Source organism: Lutjanus erythropterus, chromosome 10 (genome assembly GCF_056507025.1).
Source record: "Lutjanus erythropterus isolate fLutEry1 chromosome 10, fLutEry1.hap2, whole genome shotgun sequence".
In the NCBI taxonomy this organism is placed as follows: domain Eukaryota; kingdom Metazoa; phylum Chordata; class Actinopteri; order Lutjaniformes; family Lutjanidae; genus Lutjanus; species Lutjanus erythropterus.
In genome coordinates, this window is record NC_139326.1 from 28,860,400 (window position 1) to 28,879,217 (window position 18,818).

At 40.7% G+C, this 18,818-nt stretch overlaps 1 protein-coding gene across 1 annotated transcript; it reads left to right on the forward strand.

Moving 5' to 3' along the window:
* The first annotated feature begins 591 nt into the window (after window positions 1-591).
* Window positions 592-18,320, forward strand: LOC146320619 (clustered mitochondria protein homolog). The gene is made up of 28 exons (XM_084728941.1): window positions 592-876; window positions 3,130-3,239; window positions 5,021-5,192; window positions 5,969-6,106; window positions 6,195-6,343; window positions 6,445-6,599; window positions 8,064-8,186; window positions 8,398-8,530; window positions 8,625-8,717; window positions 8,802-8,968; window positions 9,884-10,063; window positions 10,176-10,595; window positions 10,684-10,757; window positions 10,960-11,064; window positions 11,159-11,259; window positions 11,348-11,500; window positions 12,485-12,547; window positions 12,678-12,910; window positions 13,009-13,093; window positions 14,004-14,157; window positions 14,267-14,406; window positions 15,170-15,250; window positions 15,381-15,506; window positions 15,606-15,715; window positions 15,803-15,896; window positions 15,981-16,106; window positions 16,214-16,287; window positions 17,386-18,320. The coding sequence occupies exons 1-28, from the start codon at window positions 831-833 to the stop codon at window positions 18,062-18,064; spliced, it is 4,284 nt and encodes a 1,427-aa protein (XP_084585067.1). The 5' UTR covers window positions 592-830; the 3' UTR covers window positions 18,065-18,320.
* Window positions 18,321-18,818: the final 498 nt, after the last annotated feature.

Sequence of the window (18,818 nt, forward strand, 5' to 3'; positions counted from 1 at the left end):
GAGCCAAACCCTAAGATGTTTGGGCTGGTATGTGTAAAATGTGAGTGTAGTAGGTGTATGTAGGTGTAGGCGACTCAACAATGACAGAGTAACCACATTAGAGTACATACTGTAGATACACCCAGTCCTGGCAGGTTAACTACCTCGTGGCTTCATTTTCAGCAAACTGACTTCACCATTTATTAGTCAACAAAGGTTATGCACCCATTATTCCCTTGATTTTGGTTTAGAGGAATATCTGTCTGGTTAAAAAGTAATATTCTACTTAATTACAGCCCTCTGTTTCCATTAAAACATGTATGCACAGTTTCATTAATGACTCATAACATTTGTAGCATGAAATACTTTGTCATCAGTGGCGTGGTTGATCAAATGGGGTCAAACCTGTCTAAAAAACACCACCTCTCCTCCGGGGTTTATGGACGAGGGGGGTTGGGGGGGTGGGGTGAGACATGCCAGTGAGAGGAAGAGTGAGTAGAGCTAGAATGCATAGACACACCCAGTCCAACAAAATGTGAGAGACACATTCAGAGCAATGAGCCTGTGTGGAGCAATAAGAGGGTGTGGCTTTTTCAGTCAGAGAGAACAGATAAGCTGAGTTTGCCTTGTAGGAAAAGGGGCAGGAGTCACAATCCTGGACAGACAAGCGTTTACTTTCACTCTGCTGGACTCACCAACAGTCCAGCTGCACACTCACACTCAGTCTCACTCCTCTCGTGTGTGTTTTCTCCCAGCGGTTTGAAGCAAGACTTGGAGGAGGAAGCAACTCCCAGTACAGAGAAGTTAACAAAAAAAAACAAGAAGAAGAAAGCTCAAGAAAAACTTCAGCCATGAAGGACAAAGTGAGGAGAGGAGGAAGAAATCAGGCCAAGACTGGTGAGAAATCCCTGCGATGTGTTTTCCCTCTTTTCTCTCACTCTCTGGCTCTGCTTTTTGCACTTTTCCTCTTCCTCCTTTTTGTGTATGGTGCCTCCCTCGCCACAGAATGTGAGCAGGGTGGGAGATTTAGCACTGCACTGCTGCTCTGAACATGCCATTCTCTGCTTGCACCAACCTTTTGACCACTCAGAGAATCTTCTGCTTTTATGGTGAACTTATTCACACAAACACACATTTAAAAGGACAGTGCACCAGCAAATCAAAACTAAACATTTCCCTCTTAGCTGTGGTGCTGTTTATCCATTTAGATTGGTTTGGTTTGATATCCTCCACAGAGACGTCTGCCTTCTCTCATGACACTCAGCTTGTGGTGTTCAAAACACAAAAAAATAAATTTGACGCTCAACACCAGTGTCTCTTTCCAGAAAGCATGAGTCAGTTACTCAAAATAATCCACAGATCTTGTTGTGAACAGTTTCATGTAAGAACCATTTCTTTCTATGGTAGAGTCTCCAGAAACTGCTTTGTTTCTGCAGTAGAAACTTCTGAAACTACTACTAGAAAGAAAGACGTTCCAGTAAGAAAGTATTTCCAGTAGATTTTACTGGAGATACTTTCTTTCTGCAGTAGAAACTACTGCTACTACTTTCTTTTTAATCGAAGGAAAGTATTTCCAGAAAGTATTTCCAGCAGATTCTACCAGAACTACGTTCTTTCTAATAGAAAGAACATAGTTCTAGTAAGAAAGTAGCTCCAGTAGGTTCTGTATTGAATTAGAAAGAAGTTATCTCCAATATCCCCCAAACTCTGTAACTCACATCAAAACTATCTAGATGGGTAAATAACACCACAGGTAAGAAGAAAAATATGTAACTTCAATTATGGGATGAGCTGTCCCTTTAAATCAAACTGAAATCCTCAAGAAAAAGACTGAGATAGTTTGTAGTTAAATATCTGTAGTTTATCTTGCTTTTAATGCAAAATCAAAAACCTCACACTTGTTTTTTAAAGTTCAAACCACCTTATCTGTCTTGTAATTGCTTATCCTGCCGCCACACTCTCAAGTGGGGCCTCTCAACCTCTGTTAACCTCTGCCACTCCCCTCTCTCGAGACAGAATGATTGATTTAAGGAAGAATGTATGTTTGCATGTGTTCAGACGAGATTGCCCTGAGGGGTTTATACCTCAATAAAAAAAGTAATACTCATCCATTTTGATTGACAAGTTATGTCATTTTGAAAAACTAATTTGAAAGTCATATGTTGTAATATTAACATACAGGGGAGGGATTCTGCCTGCTTGTGTGGTAAATGGTGTCGATATGATGCCAGAATAAACTTGTCAGGGCTGAAAACAATGCTGTTTTATGTAGTAGCAAGGCAACAGCCTCAATGGAGAGGACGCCGCAGAGAGGAGGGACCTTCTTCCAGCCAATCGTGAGAAGAGAAGCTATTTTTTGGGTGCTTTCCAGTGGTAAAGTAGTCCCAGATCGACAGCAAGGAGTGGGGATTTGCCGTAGAATAAACTACAGCATTCAGAGCTGAGTGCAACGTGAATTTTCTGCTTTGTGCATGTCAAAGCTTTGTATATATATAAAATATCGGTGTGCATCCATGCATGCAAGCAAGGCTGCACTACTGCCAAGCTACAGTTGAGGTTTATTAGGTGATGTGTTTTAGCGTTCTGTTGTCTCCACATGCCAGCTTTGGGTGTGGTTGTCCCTTCGCCCTGAGATGACATGAAGGCCAGTAGGCAAATTCAACAGGTTTAGTCACACTGCAAGTTCAGGAACACGCTGGGTCCTGCTCTCCCTCTGGTTCAACATGTGTGAGTATGTGTGAGCGTGTGTGTGTGTGTGTGTGTGTGTGTGTGTGTCAAAAAGCAGACACACCCCACTTTCTCTTTCTATGACATTTTCTTGCATAAATTCACTCTTCACCCTCAGGCACTCGCACACACACAGACAGACTCTTCAGTCAAAATCATGTTTCATGTTTTCTAGAAGATTAATGTTCTTGTTTGATTCTGCACATGATGAAATCTGATCATGATATGTCTTTTTTCATTCGTTCTTTCATTCATCCATTTTCTATAACAGCATGTCTTTTCAGGATGAGTAAGCTGCAAGAAATCTCAGCATGTAATTATAAGCATAAGGCAGGAAAACAAACAAAACTATTTTTGCTTTTCGATTGCAGGGCTCTGTGATTATCCCCAGTTAATTCAGTTTCTCTGATTTCTTCTTTACAGATGTAATCGGCCTGACTGGTGGGAAAGACGCTGTTGGTATGAAGCAGGATGAGGACACATCATTCCCTGTGAAGATCCAGGGGGCTGGAGTAGAGCCGTTTGAGCTGCAGGTAGAAAGTTGTTTCTTTCTGTGTCCTCTTCTTTTGTTAACAGTAAAATCTGGCAAGTGATGGAAACTAACAGTGATGAGTGAGGCTACATATTGATAACAATTCACCATCTTTATCTTGTGTAGTGTCTTTATTTTTCTGGTTATATAGAACCCTCACAGCGCACAGTTGGCACTTTGCACTAAGTCTGCACAATTTTGCAGAAAAAGTCATTGCAATATGTGATATGATTAACATGGACATAATTAGTTTTGCATTACCATTTTCATGTCCACTAAAAAAAGAAAAACTATTATCTGATATGTACCAAACAAACATGATTTCTTTCATCTGGAGAAGATTTTTAGGCCAGGACATCTCTGCAGCACTACAATACCACATTATAACGCTGTTTTCTCATACATTTTTCCTTATTCAACAAAAGTGCTATTTGGTTCTCATTCTGTGATTTGGATATTGTACTTGGCCATATTGCAATTTTATTACAATTAAATTAAGTGTGCAGTCTTACTGCGACCATATTCTTCTATCTGTATCTATAACTATATAAATACCTCATAGGATGTGAAAGTGTAATGTAAAAGAGGAGGACTGTTCACACTGCATCCTTAGCTCAGGGATAAAAGTTGACCCTGAAATAATTTAGCATCTTTTAACGCATGCCGTCTTAACCCAGGTTGAACCTAAGCCCAGGGCTATACTCTTCACACTGCAACTCGAAATGTCTGTTGGAACATACAATTAATTCTCCTTAACAGCCTTTAGCCCCATTTCACTCTAGCACCTTTTAGCCCAGTGTTTAGTTAATTTTCTAGGGATAACCCCACATATTTGGGGCTAACCCTCCTCCTGTGCAGGGGCAGCACACCCCTGGATAAATTCAGTGTCAGTCCACTTTAGAATGTGCCAGTGTGAAAGCTTTCTTAGCCTGAGGGTAAGAAGGTTTTCAGAGTGCATTCGCACCTATAGTTTGGTTCATTTGGTCCGAACCAAAGGAAAACATTGTACATTGTTGCGTTTTAGTTCTGGTCCAGTTTGTGTTTCCACAGACCTTTTCCAGACGACAGGTAACTTGTTTTGATGACTGTCATCCTAAGTCATCAGTGAATCATGTAGGGAAATCAAATTATACTGACAAAGGTTTATGCGGCACTTTAATGCTTCTGTTGTGAATTTTTATGTTCTTTTTAGGTCATAAAGAGCTGATTCTTTAGCAGATAATAATAAATATTGCATGTAGTGAATACTGACTAACAGAGACAGGGCTTATTACTGTGGGATCACTGTCACACCATTTTTAATCTCTTTTAGAACCCTGCATACATGTTACTAAATGATTTGCATAAATATATACATGGGTAATACAGATCAAGTCATCACACCAGTGTTTGATTGACAGCTTTTACACCAGTCCAAACAAACCGCAATAAACTGGCAGAAACACCAGGGTCCATTTTTCACTGAACGAAACAGGTTAGGTGTGTACGCACCCAAAGAATGCTTTTAGCCTTGAGCTAAGCGCTGTGTGAAAAGCCCATAGAGATAGTACATCAAACATTAACACACACAGAAAATGCAGTATTCTATATATTAACATATTCTTACATACAGAAAATGTAAATACCCTGGGCTAAGGATACGCGTGTGAACAATCCTCTTATATATTATATTTTCTGTGTTTTTGCAGCGGCTATCCTCATATAAAACATTTTTTTATATACTAGGCAGGTTTATAATCTATGTTTGGGTTTTACTTATGGTTAAACCATGTGTCTTTGTAGGTGCATGGATTCTGGCTTGTTCAAGATGCAGTGATGACTCTGCTTTCGAGGGATGAAGTGTGTCCACGTTCCAACCTGTCACTGTCACTCGCTGGCACGACTTTGGACCCCCTCGCAGAACTGCAAAGCATCAAGGGACTTAAACCAGGAGCCATCCTTCGCCTGGTGGAAGGTGTCAACACTGTTTTTCTATTAGTGCTCTTTTTTACCCATTTTAGTTAAGCTTTCCAATTTACATTTATAAATTGCTGAGTAGTTCAAGTTTTTCTTTACTCATAATGACTTTTTTGCACAGTTGTTAAAAATTCTAGTCAGTTACTTTTTTCAACGATATTATGTTGTGCAATACAGATTAATTTTGTCTATAATTTTATCTACATATCTAGGGTAATTTATGGTATAATAATTATAGAACATGAATATTAGAGTAGTATAAACCTATTCAAATTTCATTACACCCTTCACCCTTTCCCTTTCACACAGACGTAAGTTTCTCTCAGCTCAATGTAAATAGCTGACTCATCATTCCTGAGTCATAACGAAGCTTATAGTAGCAGAGATTACAGCTGTGTGCCAACCAATTAGTCTGTCTCTCACCGGCCAGCTGAAACACACTACCTTGCAGCCCATTACGTACAGTGTGTACCCTGTCAGATTTATGTCCATGAGAACATATATAATCAATTAACTGATACTCAGTGTGCTATTAAGATTTAAGATATAATGTATAACATAAATATAAACTCTTGAGTCCAATAAAACATTAATGAAATCTTGAGTGAGTGTTTGTCTTGTGCAGTCTGACTGTTTAAAGGGACAGTTCACTCCAAAATCCAAAATACATATTTTCCTCTTCCTTCTATTCCTCCATCTAGATTGTTTTGAGAGCTGTTCACAGTTTCATAAAGGTCAGTGAAACCTTTCCAATCATGCTGTGTGTCTTTCCAGAACCCTACACTGTCCGCTCAGCCCGCGGCCATCTGGCTCGTGTGCTGGAGCTGCTGAGAACATCTGGTCCTCAGGACGCACTGAGAGAAGGACGCTCACCGAGCGTACTGGAGACACTCACACACACACAAACACCAGGTACACAAGCCTTCTGAAGGGTAATAATACAAAGATTCAAAATTAACAGTGGAGCTCACACTGAAATCTCCTTTTATCATTGGTGTAGACTTATCCAATGGAAGGAGCCTGAAACGCTCTTTAAGCAACACAAAAACAGAAACAACCAACCAGGACACTGCCCCTCCTGAGTACCTCCTCCCTGGCTCCACAGAGAGACCCCTCATGGGCCTGCTGCCACAGAGCTCCCAGCCAGAGGTGCGTGCACAGCTGGAGTCTGTTTTCACTGGACCAGCCCAACATGAATGCACACAGACACACTGACTGTCTGTGACTTCACATGTTTGTCTCATCATCAGGCCCCCGGCTACGTGAAGGACCTGTCGCTCAGCTGCTGGGACCCTCCTCCAGGGCACAGGAGGCTCCAGGGAGACTTCCTGTACATCACCGTGGTGACAACAGAGGGACGACGGTGTGACATCACATCCTGTCCAAAAGGTTTCTTTCTCAACAGGTAAAGAAACACCTTCTTAATATTAACTCCCAGAACCCACAAGCCTTTAAGAAGAAGGTCAAACAGTGGCTGATCGATAACATCTCCAGATAAAACACACATGTCGATACATATATACAAACTATTCATTTACTGGCATTCTTATTTGTAAGTGGGTTGTACTTTGATGTGTCATGACATGTTCGTGCATCTCCCGTCATGGACATTGAATGGCTGGCTCCATCTTGTTGTGGCATGGACATTTTGATGGAACATTAAGAACCATGATGGGACCACTGTTTTAATAAATGATTAATGGGTTTGAGTAATTTTCTAAGAAAAAAAGTCAGATTTCTCTGATTTCAGCTTCTTATATGTGAATATTTTTTGTTTTCTTTATTCATCTATGACAGTAAACTGAATATCTTTTAGTTGTGAGTCATCTTAGGCTTTTGGAAACACTTTTAAACATTTTTCAACATTTTCTGGCATTTTAAAAGAAACAACTATTAATCGATTAAGCAAGAAAATAATCAACCAATTAACTGGCTATAAAAATAATCGTTTGTTGTAGCCCTGTCTTGGACTTTATTGTATTATCCCTGACAATGTCATATATGCTGGTACTGCTTTTACTATTTATTTGATCCTTTGTCGATTAAACGAAACTAAACTCAAACTACTTCCTGTTCATGATCTCAATAAATTGTCATATGACTGAAAATGCCAATTCATTCACTCAAGTCACTCAACAAAAGGTTATTGTCAAAACATCTTGCACAAAAAGCTTTTAATGTGCTCTGCAAATGAATTTGAGCTGGTCAACTAAAAAATTTAAGTTTATTGAACTTAGGTAGCATAATTACTTTAAAGTCCTATTTGAGCCCCGTAAAACAAATTACGTTAACTGAAATTTAAAGAAAAAAACATGTTCATTAAGCAAAAGATTTACAGATCTTCATTTCGAACACTGTAACTGCAGCTGCTCCTGTTTGGAGCTGTTTGGTTCCAGCATTGGCACAAAAGCAAAATGTGAAACTGCTCTGATTTTATTAAATGTGAAGTGTGAAGGTGCAGGAACTGAATGCAACATTAACCTCCATCATGGCATCATGATTCATAGTTTTTTCCTTATTGTGAAAACAAACAACCATGGCTTATGTTTTACGTGTGCAGAGATCTTTTTTCGACTAAATTGTGTGTCCAAGAAAATAAAAACACAGAAAAGTGCTGCAGTTGTATGAGAACGCTTATATACGGCTTATAAACTTTAGTAAAATAAACTCAAACAAAAACTTGTTGACTTAACATAAAAAACTAGGGATGAGTGTTTGTGTCAAGTGAAAGTTGTGATGACAGTCCTCAACATTCATGCGTGGAAAGTGTATGACTGGCTTATAATGTAACCAGCCATCTTATTTCAGTTTCAGTTTCAGTTTTTAGTTTATTTATGAATTATTTTCTCTCCACTTTTCTTCATCTCAGGTCTACAGAAGACTTGTTTGATCCTCGTCCTGCTCAGTCTGCCCCAGTTTGTCACAGTTTCACTGACCTGCTCTGTCACATCAGCCCTGCATTCAAACAAGGTTTTACCACACTCAAAAACAGGTAACATTATTGCCTACAGTATGCATAAATGAACCACGAATACTACAGTATCTTAACATTAATTAATTAATTAATTATTATTATTTTTTTAATTTCCACTATAATTATGCCTTTATCTTTCTCAGTATAGAGATATGTACATGTCAAGAAATAACTGTAAGTAAAGTGGGATTGGGTTGACACAGACTTTTCTCCTCCTCTCTTCCTTCAGGCCTCAGTTACCACCAGTAGAGGTGATGCCAACTCCGTACCACACACTGAGCTGGCTCGGGCCTCCCTGCGCCTCTCGCACTCACAAAAACACCTTCAGCAGACTGGGAGTGGATGAACCGCCAGCAACGCAGGTTATTCAAAATATGTTGTAATAATTTGTTGCCAATTGTTGTGTAGTGTGTTGCTGGCACTGATGTTAGGTGTAACTATGTGTGTTATGTGTAGGCTCCAGACTGGAATGAGGAGATGCAAGCAGCCAAAGATCTTCCTCTCGGCAGTCTGGAGGAGAGGCTGCAGAGAGACAAGGCTCTGCTCCAGGTACACAAGAAAAGATGTCATTCAGTTCAGGACTTCAGGACTGTTCACTCCCCCTCTCACCTTCATTCCTACCTGTTTTCTCAGGTGAACAGTGCATTTGTTCGGGCCGTGACGCAGGGAGCAGAGACAGTTGTGGATGGATTTGTGGAGCCGGTGAATGGAAACCCGGAGGACCCGGCTTTCCTGTGGGGCGGCCTCTTCATGAGCCAGGGGGCAGCAAGTTCAATGTTTGGAGGGGAGAGGGGTCGCAGGTGAGAGAAAACGACAAGTTCAATGATAAGATCTTGTAGAGTTAAAGTAATTTGATCTTAATGGGGTTATCTCATTGTGCTACAGCTGTAAATCATTCACAGAATACTAGACAGTGTTGTTGCCACCTGTTGTGTTGTGTCTTTCAGATTGACATTGTTTTGGCACATATTTATGGAGGATTAAGCCTCATGTTTTTTGTGCACATTCATGACTGTATGCTGAAGAACCTCTGAACAGCTCGATCGACTTGTTGAGCCTGCTGGGTCTGTGGTAACAGTTCATTTACCAATCAGTGGCTGAGATGAAGTTTATTTATTTTTGTGCAGCAAGTTACACTGTGGATAAATACATGTATAAATAAATTAATCAATCAAATAATACAATTCTAAACAGATAAATAAATGTGTTAAGAAACTAAGTAATTGAATTTAGTAAATAATAGAATTATATAGGAAAGAATGAATAAATGTGGTGACAATTAAGCATTAAATCACATCACGTTGTCGCACTACAGCCCAAAAAACATTTCCCATAGACTTACATTTGCAAAAGAAATGGTTGTAAAATGGTGGATAAATTTATCCCACCCTGCAAATTTGCAAAATTTGTTTCATATATCAGAATTTGATCCATTCAGTCCAATAACATTTGCAAAGTCTTAAATCATTTTATCCCATTCAAGTCAAGGCTAAACTGGAGGTCAGCTGCTTGGCTGAAAGGAAGTCTCTAGTGTGCTTGACCTCTGTACCTTGCAGAAGCTCCGGCACAGAAGTTGGCTGCACGCACCACTGAGCAGCTCTCAGAGGAGTTAACAGAGGCCCGTCTCCAACACTGTATACAGTTCTCCTTATTGCATCCATGTTTAAAACCCTCAATATAGTTTGTTTAAATGTTTCCTCATCTTCTGACTGCAGGGCTGCTCAGAGGCTGGAGCTGAAAGCAGTTCAGGCCTACAGTAACATAGAGGGGATGCAGAGGTTACACACTCTACCCACAGCCATCGTAGACTACAGAGGAGTGCGCCTGTCTGCTCAGGGTCTGGCTCCTGGCTTGGAAGGATCAGAGCAGGACCAGGAAAGTTCTCCTGCCTCAAGGTAACCCTGTAGACCCATTATTCAACAAACCACTGACAGACTGGTGTCGACATTGTGTAACAGACATTTTTGTGCTTTTTCTGCTAATTGTCTTTCCTCTTTTGGTCTATAGAGGCCTGCTGTACGGGGTAAATGCAGGACCCCAAGAGTCCCCCCAACGCAGACAGCTGTTGGAGCTCTTGGCTCACGCTGCCAAGTCTCTCTCTCTTCAGAGACACGTTGTCATAACGCCCAACAATCACCACGTACCACTGTTCACCCCAGTGGATGCACAGGGACTGCTGGGGGCTGATGGGAGGTTCTACATACTGGATGTGTTCAGGACCTTCCCAGCTGATGCCAACTTCTGTCCAGAGGCAGAGACAGGAAGTCAGACGGTCGGTGGAGATGAGGAGAGGAATAAAAGCTGTGAGGTGGAGGACAAGGAGAAGAACGGTTCACCACAGAGTCGCCACTCTACACTTCCAAAGAGTTTTCCTCATGGACTCTGTAGACTGAGGCCAGAGCTGGTACAGGCCTTCATCCAGCACAAGTGAGTTCTACATGAAATAAAACACTTTGAAACTCAACTTTTAAAGTCTTTGCACATAACTGAAGTTTTGTTTTTTTCCTCCTTTTAGACACTGCCAGTTCACTCAGCGTGTCAGGGAGATTTTGGACGAGAATGGAGGCTTTGAGGAATGTGCAACAGCCTGTAAGAAGTATTTCAGTACAACCATGAATTCCACATGAATTCCACAATTCATTGTATTCAATTGAATACATGAAAATGGTTTGCAACTCATTGTGTTCTGCTTTTTCTTAAGTTTTTTGGAAATTGGAATTATACATTTAACTAAAGGGACATGGAAATCAAAAATTTAGTTAATAAATGACAAATATTTGTATACCTGCAGCTGACTCTCGAGCTAGGATGGCAGTGCGAGCTGCTTGTAAAGATGTGGGCTCAGTTAGTGACATCATCTTTGAGATGCGCCTCAACCCAAGTGTCTTCTCTCCAGGTATGATAAGAAACAACACACACACACACACACACACACTGTCAGATCTTTTTGTAGAGCACAGTGTGACAGGCTTCTTGTGCTTTGTGTTCAGGAGTGTCCTTCCCTCCTGCTGAAAGTAAGTCAGTGAAGCTGCAGGAGACATTACTGAGGGAAGCTGCATCTTTCATCACCACACACCAGATACCGGCCTTCGTGAGTGGATCCACTGTTTGCACACTATAAAAGGCACATCCACTGCAAACATGAAACAAGTTCAGCATGTGCAAATGTGTGTGTGCAGGTTGAGTGCTGCCTACAAAGCAATGAGGCACCAATGGATGGAGCTACTCTGAAAGAGGCACTACACCAGAGAGGCATCAACCTGCGGTATCTAGGTCATGTGATCAAGACCATCAGCCAGTCAGAACACAGGGAGTGCCTGAGGCACATAATGGTGTGTTTGACTTACAACATAGTCCAACTTAAAGGGATAGCTTGGATTATTTTCAGTCGGGTTGTATGAGTTACTTTACCTAAAGTAGACAGGGGGTCAGTACATGCCCATTTTGGAAGCAGCAAGAGTACTACTGCAAAAGTGAAATAATGTCCTGCAGTGGACATGGGGGACAGGATCAACAGCAAAACATATTTTAGCCACATATAAAGGCCCATCTAAAAAAATCTATATCTGTTTAAATGTACACTATATTTAGAATATTGTCACCAAACTTGCCATCAGACAGCCTTCTCCGCCAGGGATCTGCCATTATAAAAGCCAAATATCACTGTCTCCAAAACAACCAAACTCCACTGGCAAATTCAGTAATTTTACCGTGCAGAACACTTGATTCGCTGGTCTACCACTGTGCTCGCTCAGTTAGTTTGCTATTTTGTGGTCTAAGGCAAACACAGTCATGGGGGCCTTCACATCCCTTTTTCTCCCTCTGTTTTAATCCTTGAATAAATAACAAGTCATAAAAAACTATTCATGGTGGAGTGAGATCATTGAATTGTCCCAGTTAGTGGAAAGGCCCTGAGACACTCATGAATTAAAAATTCTTATGCAGATAAAAACAAATAAGAAAAAAAGGTTCTTTACCATAAATTTATGAGGATTTTTTTTTTGATAGCTTGGAGCCTAAGGCAATTGCTGACCTTCGCCTCATGGTGAGCTTTCCTCTGTTATGTGACTTTGGTTAATTCAAACTAATGTTTTAAAACACTGAAGTGACAGAATAACACAAATTAACTGATTGACGCAGCAGTGGACCAGCTAGTCCAGTGTTCTGTGAGGGAAAATTACTGATTTTGCCAAAGGAGTAACCTCAGGTACCTCATTCAACTCCTTATTGAATAACCCAAACTATCCCTTTAAACCAGTCTCAGTGATTTAGCCCCTCTCCTAACTCTCTAACATCTCTCTTTCTGTTTCAACCAGAGATTAGCCGCAGGTGAAATTTTCATCCGCTCAACCAGACGAGTGTTCAACAGCTTCCTCCAGGTATTTTACAGTATTCTGTACTCATTGTTCCTATTCACTCTCATGTTTTCACACCTCAGGGTTTAGCAGCAGGTGTGTGTCCTTACAGTCCCGGCAGTATGAGCTGCAGCCTCTGGTCATGTCTCTGCAGGGTGTGGACGTGCCGAGTCTCTCTGCAGCTGTCAGTCACTTCCTCTGCTGCCTATTGGTTCCCCACTTCACACCCGCTCCTGTGGTGGAGGAGACAAAAAAGAAGTCGAGGCGGCGTGGCCGAGGGGCCGGGGCCTCTGAGAGCACACCCTGGAGCACGCTCACAGGGGCGGAGCTGTGGAACCTGGTCTGCCAGGATGCTGTTGAAACATATAACATCTCTGACAGCCTCGGGTGAGGACACAGCCTTTGTTTGGTCACAGCTCATGTTTGTGAGTCATGCAATAACTCATTTTACAAGCAGAATAAAAAAAAATTTTCATGTGTGACAGCTCCAGTCCAAACCACCTGGTGGAGCGCTACGCCCTTCAGAAGCTCTCTTTGCTGAGAGAGTTCTGTTTGAAGACTGGAGTACAGGTAACTAAAATGTGGATTCAGTGTGTTATTGGCCTGGTAAAATTTGTCAATCGATTAACTGAAGCACAAATATATTAGTAATGTTTTAATCAGTGTTGGAAAGTATCAAAGTAAATTTGCTGAAGTACTGTACTTAAGTATAGTTATGTATACTTCACTTGGTTATCCCATTTCATGCTACTTTATACTTCCACTCCACTTCAGTAGAAATTATTTTGATTTCTACTTTTATTTGGCAGCTTTAGTTATGACTTTTTAGATAAAGATCTGACACAATGGATAATATGACAAGTTTTCATAATACAACATAAGGGGTCTCATGCAGGAAGCAGTACACAAACAAATGTCCTCTTATTTTGTTTGTATCTAGTCGTCAAGACCAAGATACCATTGATACCTTCTAGATGATTATTGTTATTCGTATATAATTATTTATTATAATTAAATATCTATAGTTATATAGAAATTAAAAATATCTGAACCTGACCTGAACAAACAGTTAGATGTTTGATATCTTAATATTTTTAATATTTCCTGCTTCACAAGTTTGCTTCTATTTTATATCACCTTAAATTCAACAGTTTAGAAGTCAGATAACTGAATTTATTGATAATTACTGTAAGTTAAATATTTAAAAGTAAATATTATAATAGAATGATGTATCCACTACATTTACTTTCATTCTTTAATTACAACAAGCTGCTGACACTTGTCTGCCTTTACTTAATTATTTATTTATTATGTTCATACAAGATTTCTACTTGTAATTTAGTATTTTTACATTTTTTGCATTGGTGCTTTTAAGTAAAGGATTTAAATACTTCTTACATCACTGGTTGATGAAATCTTGAAGACAGACAATGTGTAATAAGAGGAAAATTTATGTATGTTACTTTTGTGTCTACACCAGTTGAGACTGAGAGACTACGTCCTTGACAACCAAAACAAAGCTCCCATTGGTCCAGACGACGTCCTCAACATCTTCCCTGTTGTCAAGCACATTCACATACCAACTGTGGATGCTTCAGCTGCACATCGTGCTGCAAAGACCTCCATTCAGAAAGGTCAATAATGGAGCACTTTACAAAAGCCCTGTCTGTATCTTTAATCCTCATGTTTAGTGTTTGTTTTTGAACAAAAAGTGCAAAACCCCTGTGTGTTTCCTAACTGCAGGCCTGCTGGATCAGGCCCATGAGCACCTGAAGGAAGCATCTTACCTGTTTGGTCGAGTGTGTGATGACCTGCACCCTGAGGCTTGTTATTGCCACAGCTTAATGGCCAAGGTGGCCTTCCTGCAGGGAAAACCAGCTGAGGTAAGCTGACTGCTCCACAACTTTTCACAGCTACATTAACACATTTTGCTGTGGTAGACTATAAACCAAGTATTGTATGCAAGTATACTGTGAGGTACTCTACTTGAGTAGTCCCATTTCCTGCTGCTTAATAACCAGTCCGTGGATGAATTATGAGAAAACAGGCCCCTGTGCATGGACATGTGTCTTTCTGTAGTTGTTATACATTTTGCAGTTGAAGTCCAGAGGGGCTTCTGACCATTTGGGCCCCTGGACCTGTGTCTGATAGGACCACTCAGTAATCCATCCAAGACTACTTTTGAGAGGGAACTTGTACTGAATTTAGAAGTCACTTTACCAAAGATTTGACATGCAAAAAAATAGAGCTTGAAGGAGGAACAATCTCTCTTTGTGACATTTTAGTGTCCCTTTGTAGTTCTTTTGTGTCTATTGGTGGTAGTTTCATGTCTCCTCATAGTTGTTTTGTGTCCTTGTAGTACTTTTGCATCTCTTGCTCTGTTGACCTGTTCAGTAATTCATGCACAAAACTATTTCCAGGGTGTAAATGTGTATGTGTATATAAATAATGGTATATATTGTATATTTTATTTTGTTTATTTTAATTGATCTTTTATCCTATTCTATTCTAAATGTGATTATCTGCTTTATGTGTGTGTAACATGAAAGGACTACAACCTGCCTTTCCTGGCGCAGTCCTGTGTTGTTTAAGGATTTAAAGTAAATTACTTTGATTATTATCACTGTGACTTTCCCTGCTCTGAAGGCTCGCAGTGTGCAGCTGAAAGCAGTGGTCATCAGTGAGAGAGTGCTCGGCTTCGACCATCCAAACACCATCCAGCAATATGTGAGTGCAGCTAAACATCTGTTTCTGATTTCTGTACATGTGCACAACTAAACCAGACCTTCTGCTGGAAATCCAACCCCTGGGTCCATAGTGTAGAGTGTTATTATTATAACTTTGCTGTTATCTGTAGGCACTCCTGGGTGTGTACATGTTTGCTGGAGGGGAGACTGCTCTGGCCCAAAAGTGTCTCCTCAGAGCTCGTCTGCTGACACTAACAGTCCATGGGGAGGACCATCCCTACATTGCAACACTTGACGTACGTGAAATCACCTCAAGCATTAAAAAAGAAAAAAGGCTCTTCACGAAATCATTAAAAACAATATTTACTTTTTACAATCTAATTTCTTTCTTGCAGAGTTGTCTTGGTTTGGTGCTGACAGGAGATCAGAAAGGGCAGTACTTCAAGAATGCCCTCAGACTCAACTCTTCCTTCTTTGGAGCCACAAATCTGCACACTGCTCTCAAGTAAGATGTCATTTATAGCTTGTGTTCCTCTATTTATTTTGTCTCCTTTTCCAACATCATCACCGTTTCTCTCCCTGGTTTCTGCAGTCAGCACCTGTTGGCCCAGTGGATGTGCAGCAAGGGTGACTACCGCAGCGCTATGACCCACGAGAAAGAAGCCCTCACTGCTTTTACCTCACTGGTCAGTATATCTGCTTTATATAGAGCTAGAGATAAGTGTATTGGCTGTATGTGCATGTCATCTTACAGATCTTTTCTGTCTCAGTTTGGAGAAGATCACTCTCAGACACGCTGCAGCCAGGAGTTTCTGTCCACCATCACTAAACAGGCAGTGAAGGTGGAGCGCTCACTCAGACAGGCAGGAGCTGACTGCACTGAGCAAGCTGTGGAGGTACTGTATCCTCCGGGAGCTCACATGGCCTTCATCAACAGTCTTTGAATCTTACAAAGAAGAGAAAAGGGTGTGGTGATTAATCTCCCTGTCCCCTCTGTCCTCAGTGTATAACTCCCACAACCGACACTGTGCTGGAGCAAATGGTTCTGGTGACAGGGATCAGGAAGATCGCACAAAGGTAAATATTCACTGTAATATATACTATGATAAGATATGATCCAATCCAAATCCAATATTGATGTGTAGCCAATTTTTTTTAGCAATAAAAGGATCACTTAAATTTAAAGCAATTCCCAGGTCAGACTGCCTGTTTGAGCAGCGTCTGTGCGCTGCTGAACCTATTGCTATTCACATACGGTGCCCACATTAGAGCCGTCAACACAGCCGCATGAGTTGCGCAGCTCATGCATGTCAAACGTGGCTGCAGCCATGCTTCATCTAGAGATTCATAGTCATATCAACTTAATAACAACAACATGACACCTTTCCCCACAGTTTCATTGTCTATGTTTGTAAAATATGTCACAGACATTAAAAAATCTGGTGATGGCAGTATTTTTTTGGCACGCTCTCTTTTTCTGTCTCTTTTTTTTCTCTCCCTGTCAAAATCACACTGCTTTCTGGTTACAGCTCTTTTAATCTCTTCAAGACTTTTTTTTATAAACTCATTGTAGAAAGGTGGGGCTGGCAGTAGCAGCCCCACAACCAAAATGTTGTCTGTGTGTTCAACACAGGCGTGCAAGCTGCAGCATTTCAGCAAGGTAGTCATCATGCACCAATCGGCCAATATTTATCAGTCTACATCTAAAATACAGCAAAGTATAAGAAAAAAATCTTTCTCCTCTGATTTTTCTTCCTTATGCCTGGCTCTCATACCTAAAGTTTCCCAAATTGTCATGAATAATATGGTGCTATAAATGATATTATAACACTCTAAAAAGGGGCCATTGTGCATTATGAGTATTTTTTACTTTTGATACATAAAAAATGTTAAAAAGCAAAAAATTTATAAAAATCAGATCTTTAAAACAGTTTGAGTTTGATGCATAAAAATGAAGACGTTATATTTATCACCTGTTATTGCTGTTACATTAGAAAAGTAATACATAATATTAGAAACTAGAAACTCAAGATTTTAAAGAATTTAAATGTTATACACGTGTACTTAGAATCTCAAATCACCTTTTCAAACACTAGTGACTCTAGCGGCATGCAAATGTATTTCAATAATCTTTAGTGAAGTAGAAAAACTCTCATGAATTTGTTGTTTTCACAGTGACAAGTTCCAGGAGTACAAGCAGAAACACCAGGAACTAAAGGCAGCGGTGGCAAAAGAGCTGGGATACAAATTAGTCAATGGGATGTGGACTGTGGAGGGGGACAATATCTTGGATCCAGACACAGGAAGCGGGAAGGAACCTGCAGATGGAGGAAAGCCTGTGGTGGCAAATGCCAGCGAGAACCAACAGGAGCAACCAGGGGAGGAAAAGTCAGTGGAGAGTTCTGCTGTAGTTACAGCTCACGATCATGAGGAGGAGCCAGCTGAACAGAAAACAGAGAGTGAGGACAGTGAGAGATCAGCTTCAGATGCTGAAGTCCAGGCAGTGAACAGAGAGTCAGATGTTCAGGCAGTGAACGGAGAGTCAGAGGTTCAGGTGGTGAATGGGGAGTCAGAGGTCGGAGCTACAGGACAGGAGACAGAGACCAGCACAGCCAATGGGCAGATAAAATCTGATACAACAGCTGGTGAGATGAAGTCAGAGCCAGACAAGGTTAATGGTGAAATAAATGGAGCCGCTGACAACGTCCCTGCCAGCCCATCAGTCCTGAAGAGTAAAGGAACCTGGGCCGATGTTGTCTCAAACACTTGTGTAGCCAACGGAAAAGGAGACAAAGCCGCAGCAGTCAATGGAGAGATAGATCCTGTCACTGCTAATGGAGCAGCTGAGGAGTGAACACAACATATCAAACATGAAATCAGTGTTGTAGTTGAGTTTTTTTTTTTTTAAACAAATCACTGCTGTAAAATGGAACTCTCCCAGGATGTTAGATGTAATTTGATCCAGTGAACATGAAGCAGAACAAAAGATCAGAGAGAGTCAGATGATGAGTATTACTTTGTGTTGCAGATGTTGGTGCTGATGCTGGGAGAGGGCTGTACTGTTGAATGCTACTTTTTTTTTCCAACAATAAACTTTTTACTCTGGTTTACCAGTGGTCCTGTTTTTTTTTTTTTTTGTTTGTTTGTTTTTTTTACAAATACATAGTATAGGCTACATGTAAAATGATGTGTGAAGAAGGTAGTCAGATTCATTCTCTGCTTTCCTAGTACTAGGAAGCCAGTGCACAGCCCAGGAACCAATTCCAGATGTAAGCCACTGCTTTGGTATCACTGACAGCAACAGCTGCACTTTTGATGGTGGGAGAAACCGGAGCACCAGGAGAAAACCCTCCCGAACACATGCAAACTTCTCACAGAAAGGCCATATCTGAATCAGGATTCAAACCCATGACTTTTTTGCTGTGAGGCAAAAGTGTTAGAACATAAGTGAAATCACTCATCTGCCACTTGAGACACACCTTCTCTGGCTGATCTCATGCAGCTGGCAAAGTATCCGAGACCTATGCCAACTTCTTTGATCAGATCATGTTATCTTACCTACAGTATTACAATAAGTCTGTGCAGTCACCTGTAGACAAAATATTCCT

Bases quoted from the DNA above. Each gene is read 5' to 3' on its own strand.
- LOC146320619 (XM_084728941.1), top strand. From the start codon at position 831: ATGAAGGACAAAGTGAGGAGAGGAGGAAGAAATCAGGCCAAGACTG. The intron at 12,911-13,008 runs GTGAGGACACAG...CATGTGTGACAG, and splicing joins AACATCTCTGACAGCCTCGG to CTCCAGTCCAAACCACCTGG. The intron at 15,507-15,605 runs GTACGTGAAATC...TCTTTCTTGCAG, and splicing joins CCTACATTGCAACACTTGAC to AGTTGTCTTGGTTTGGTGCT.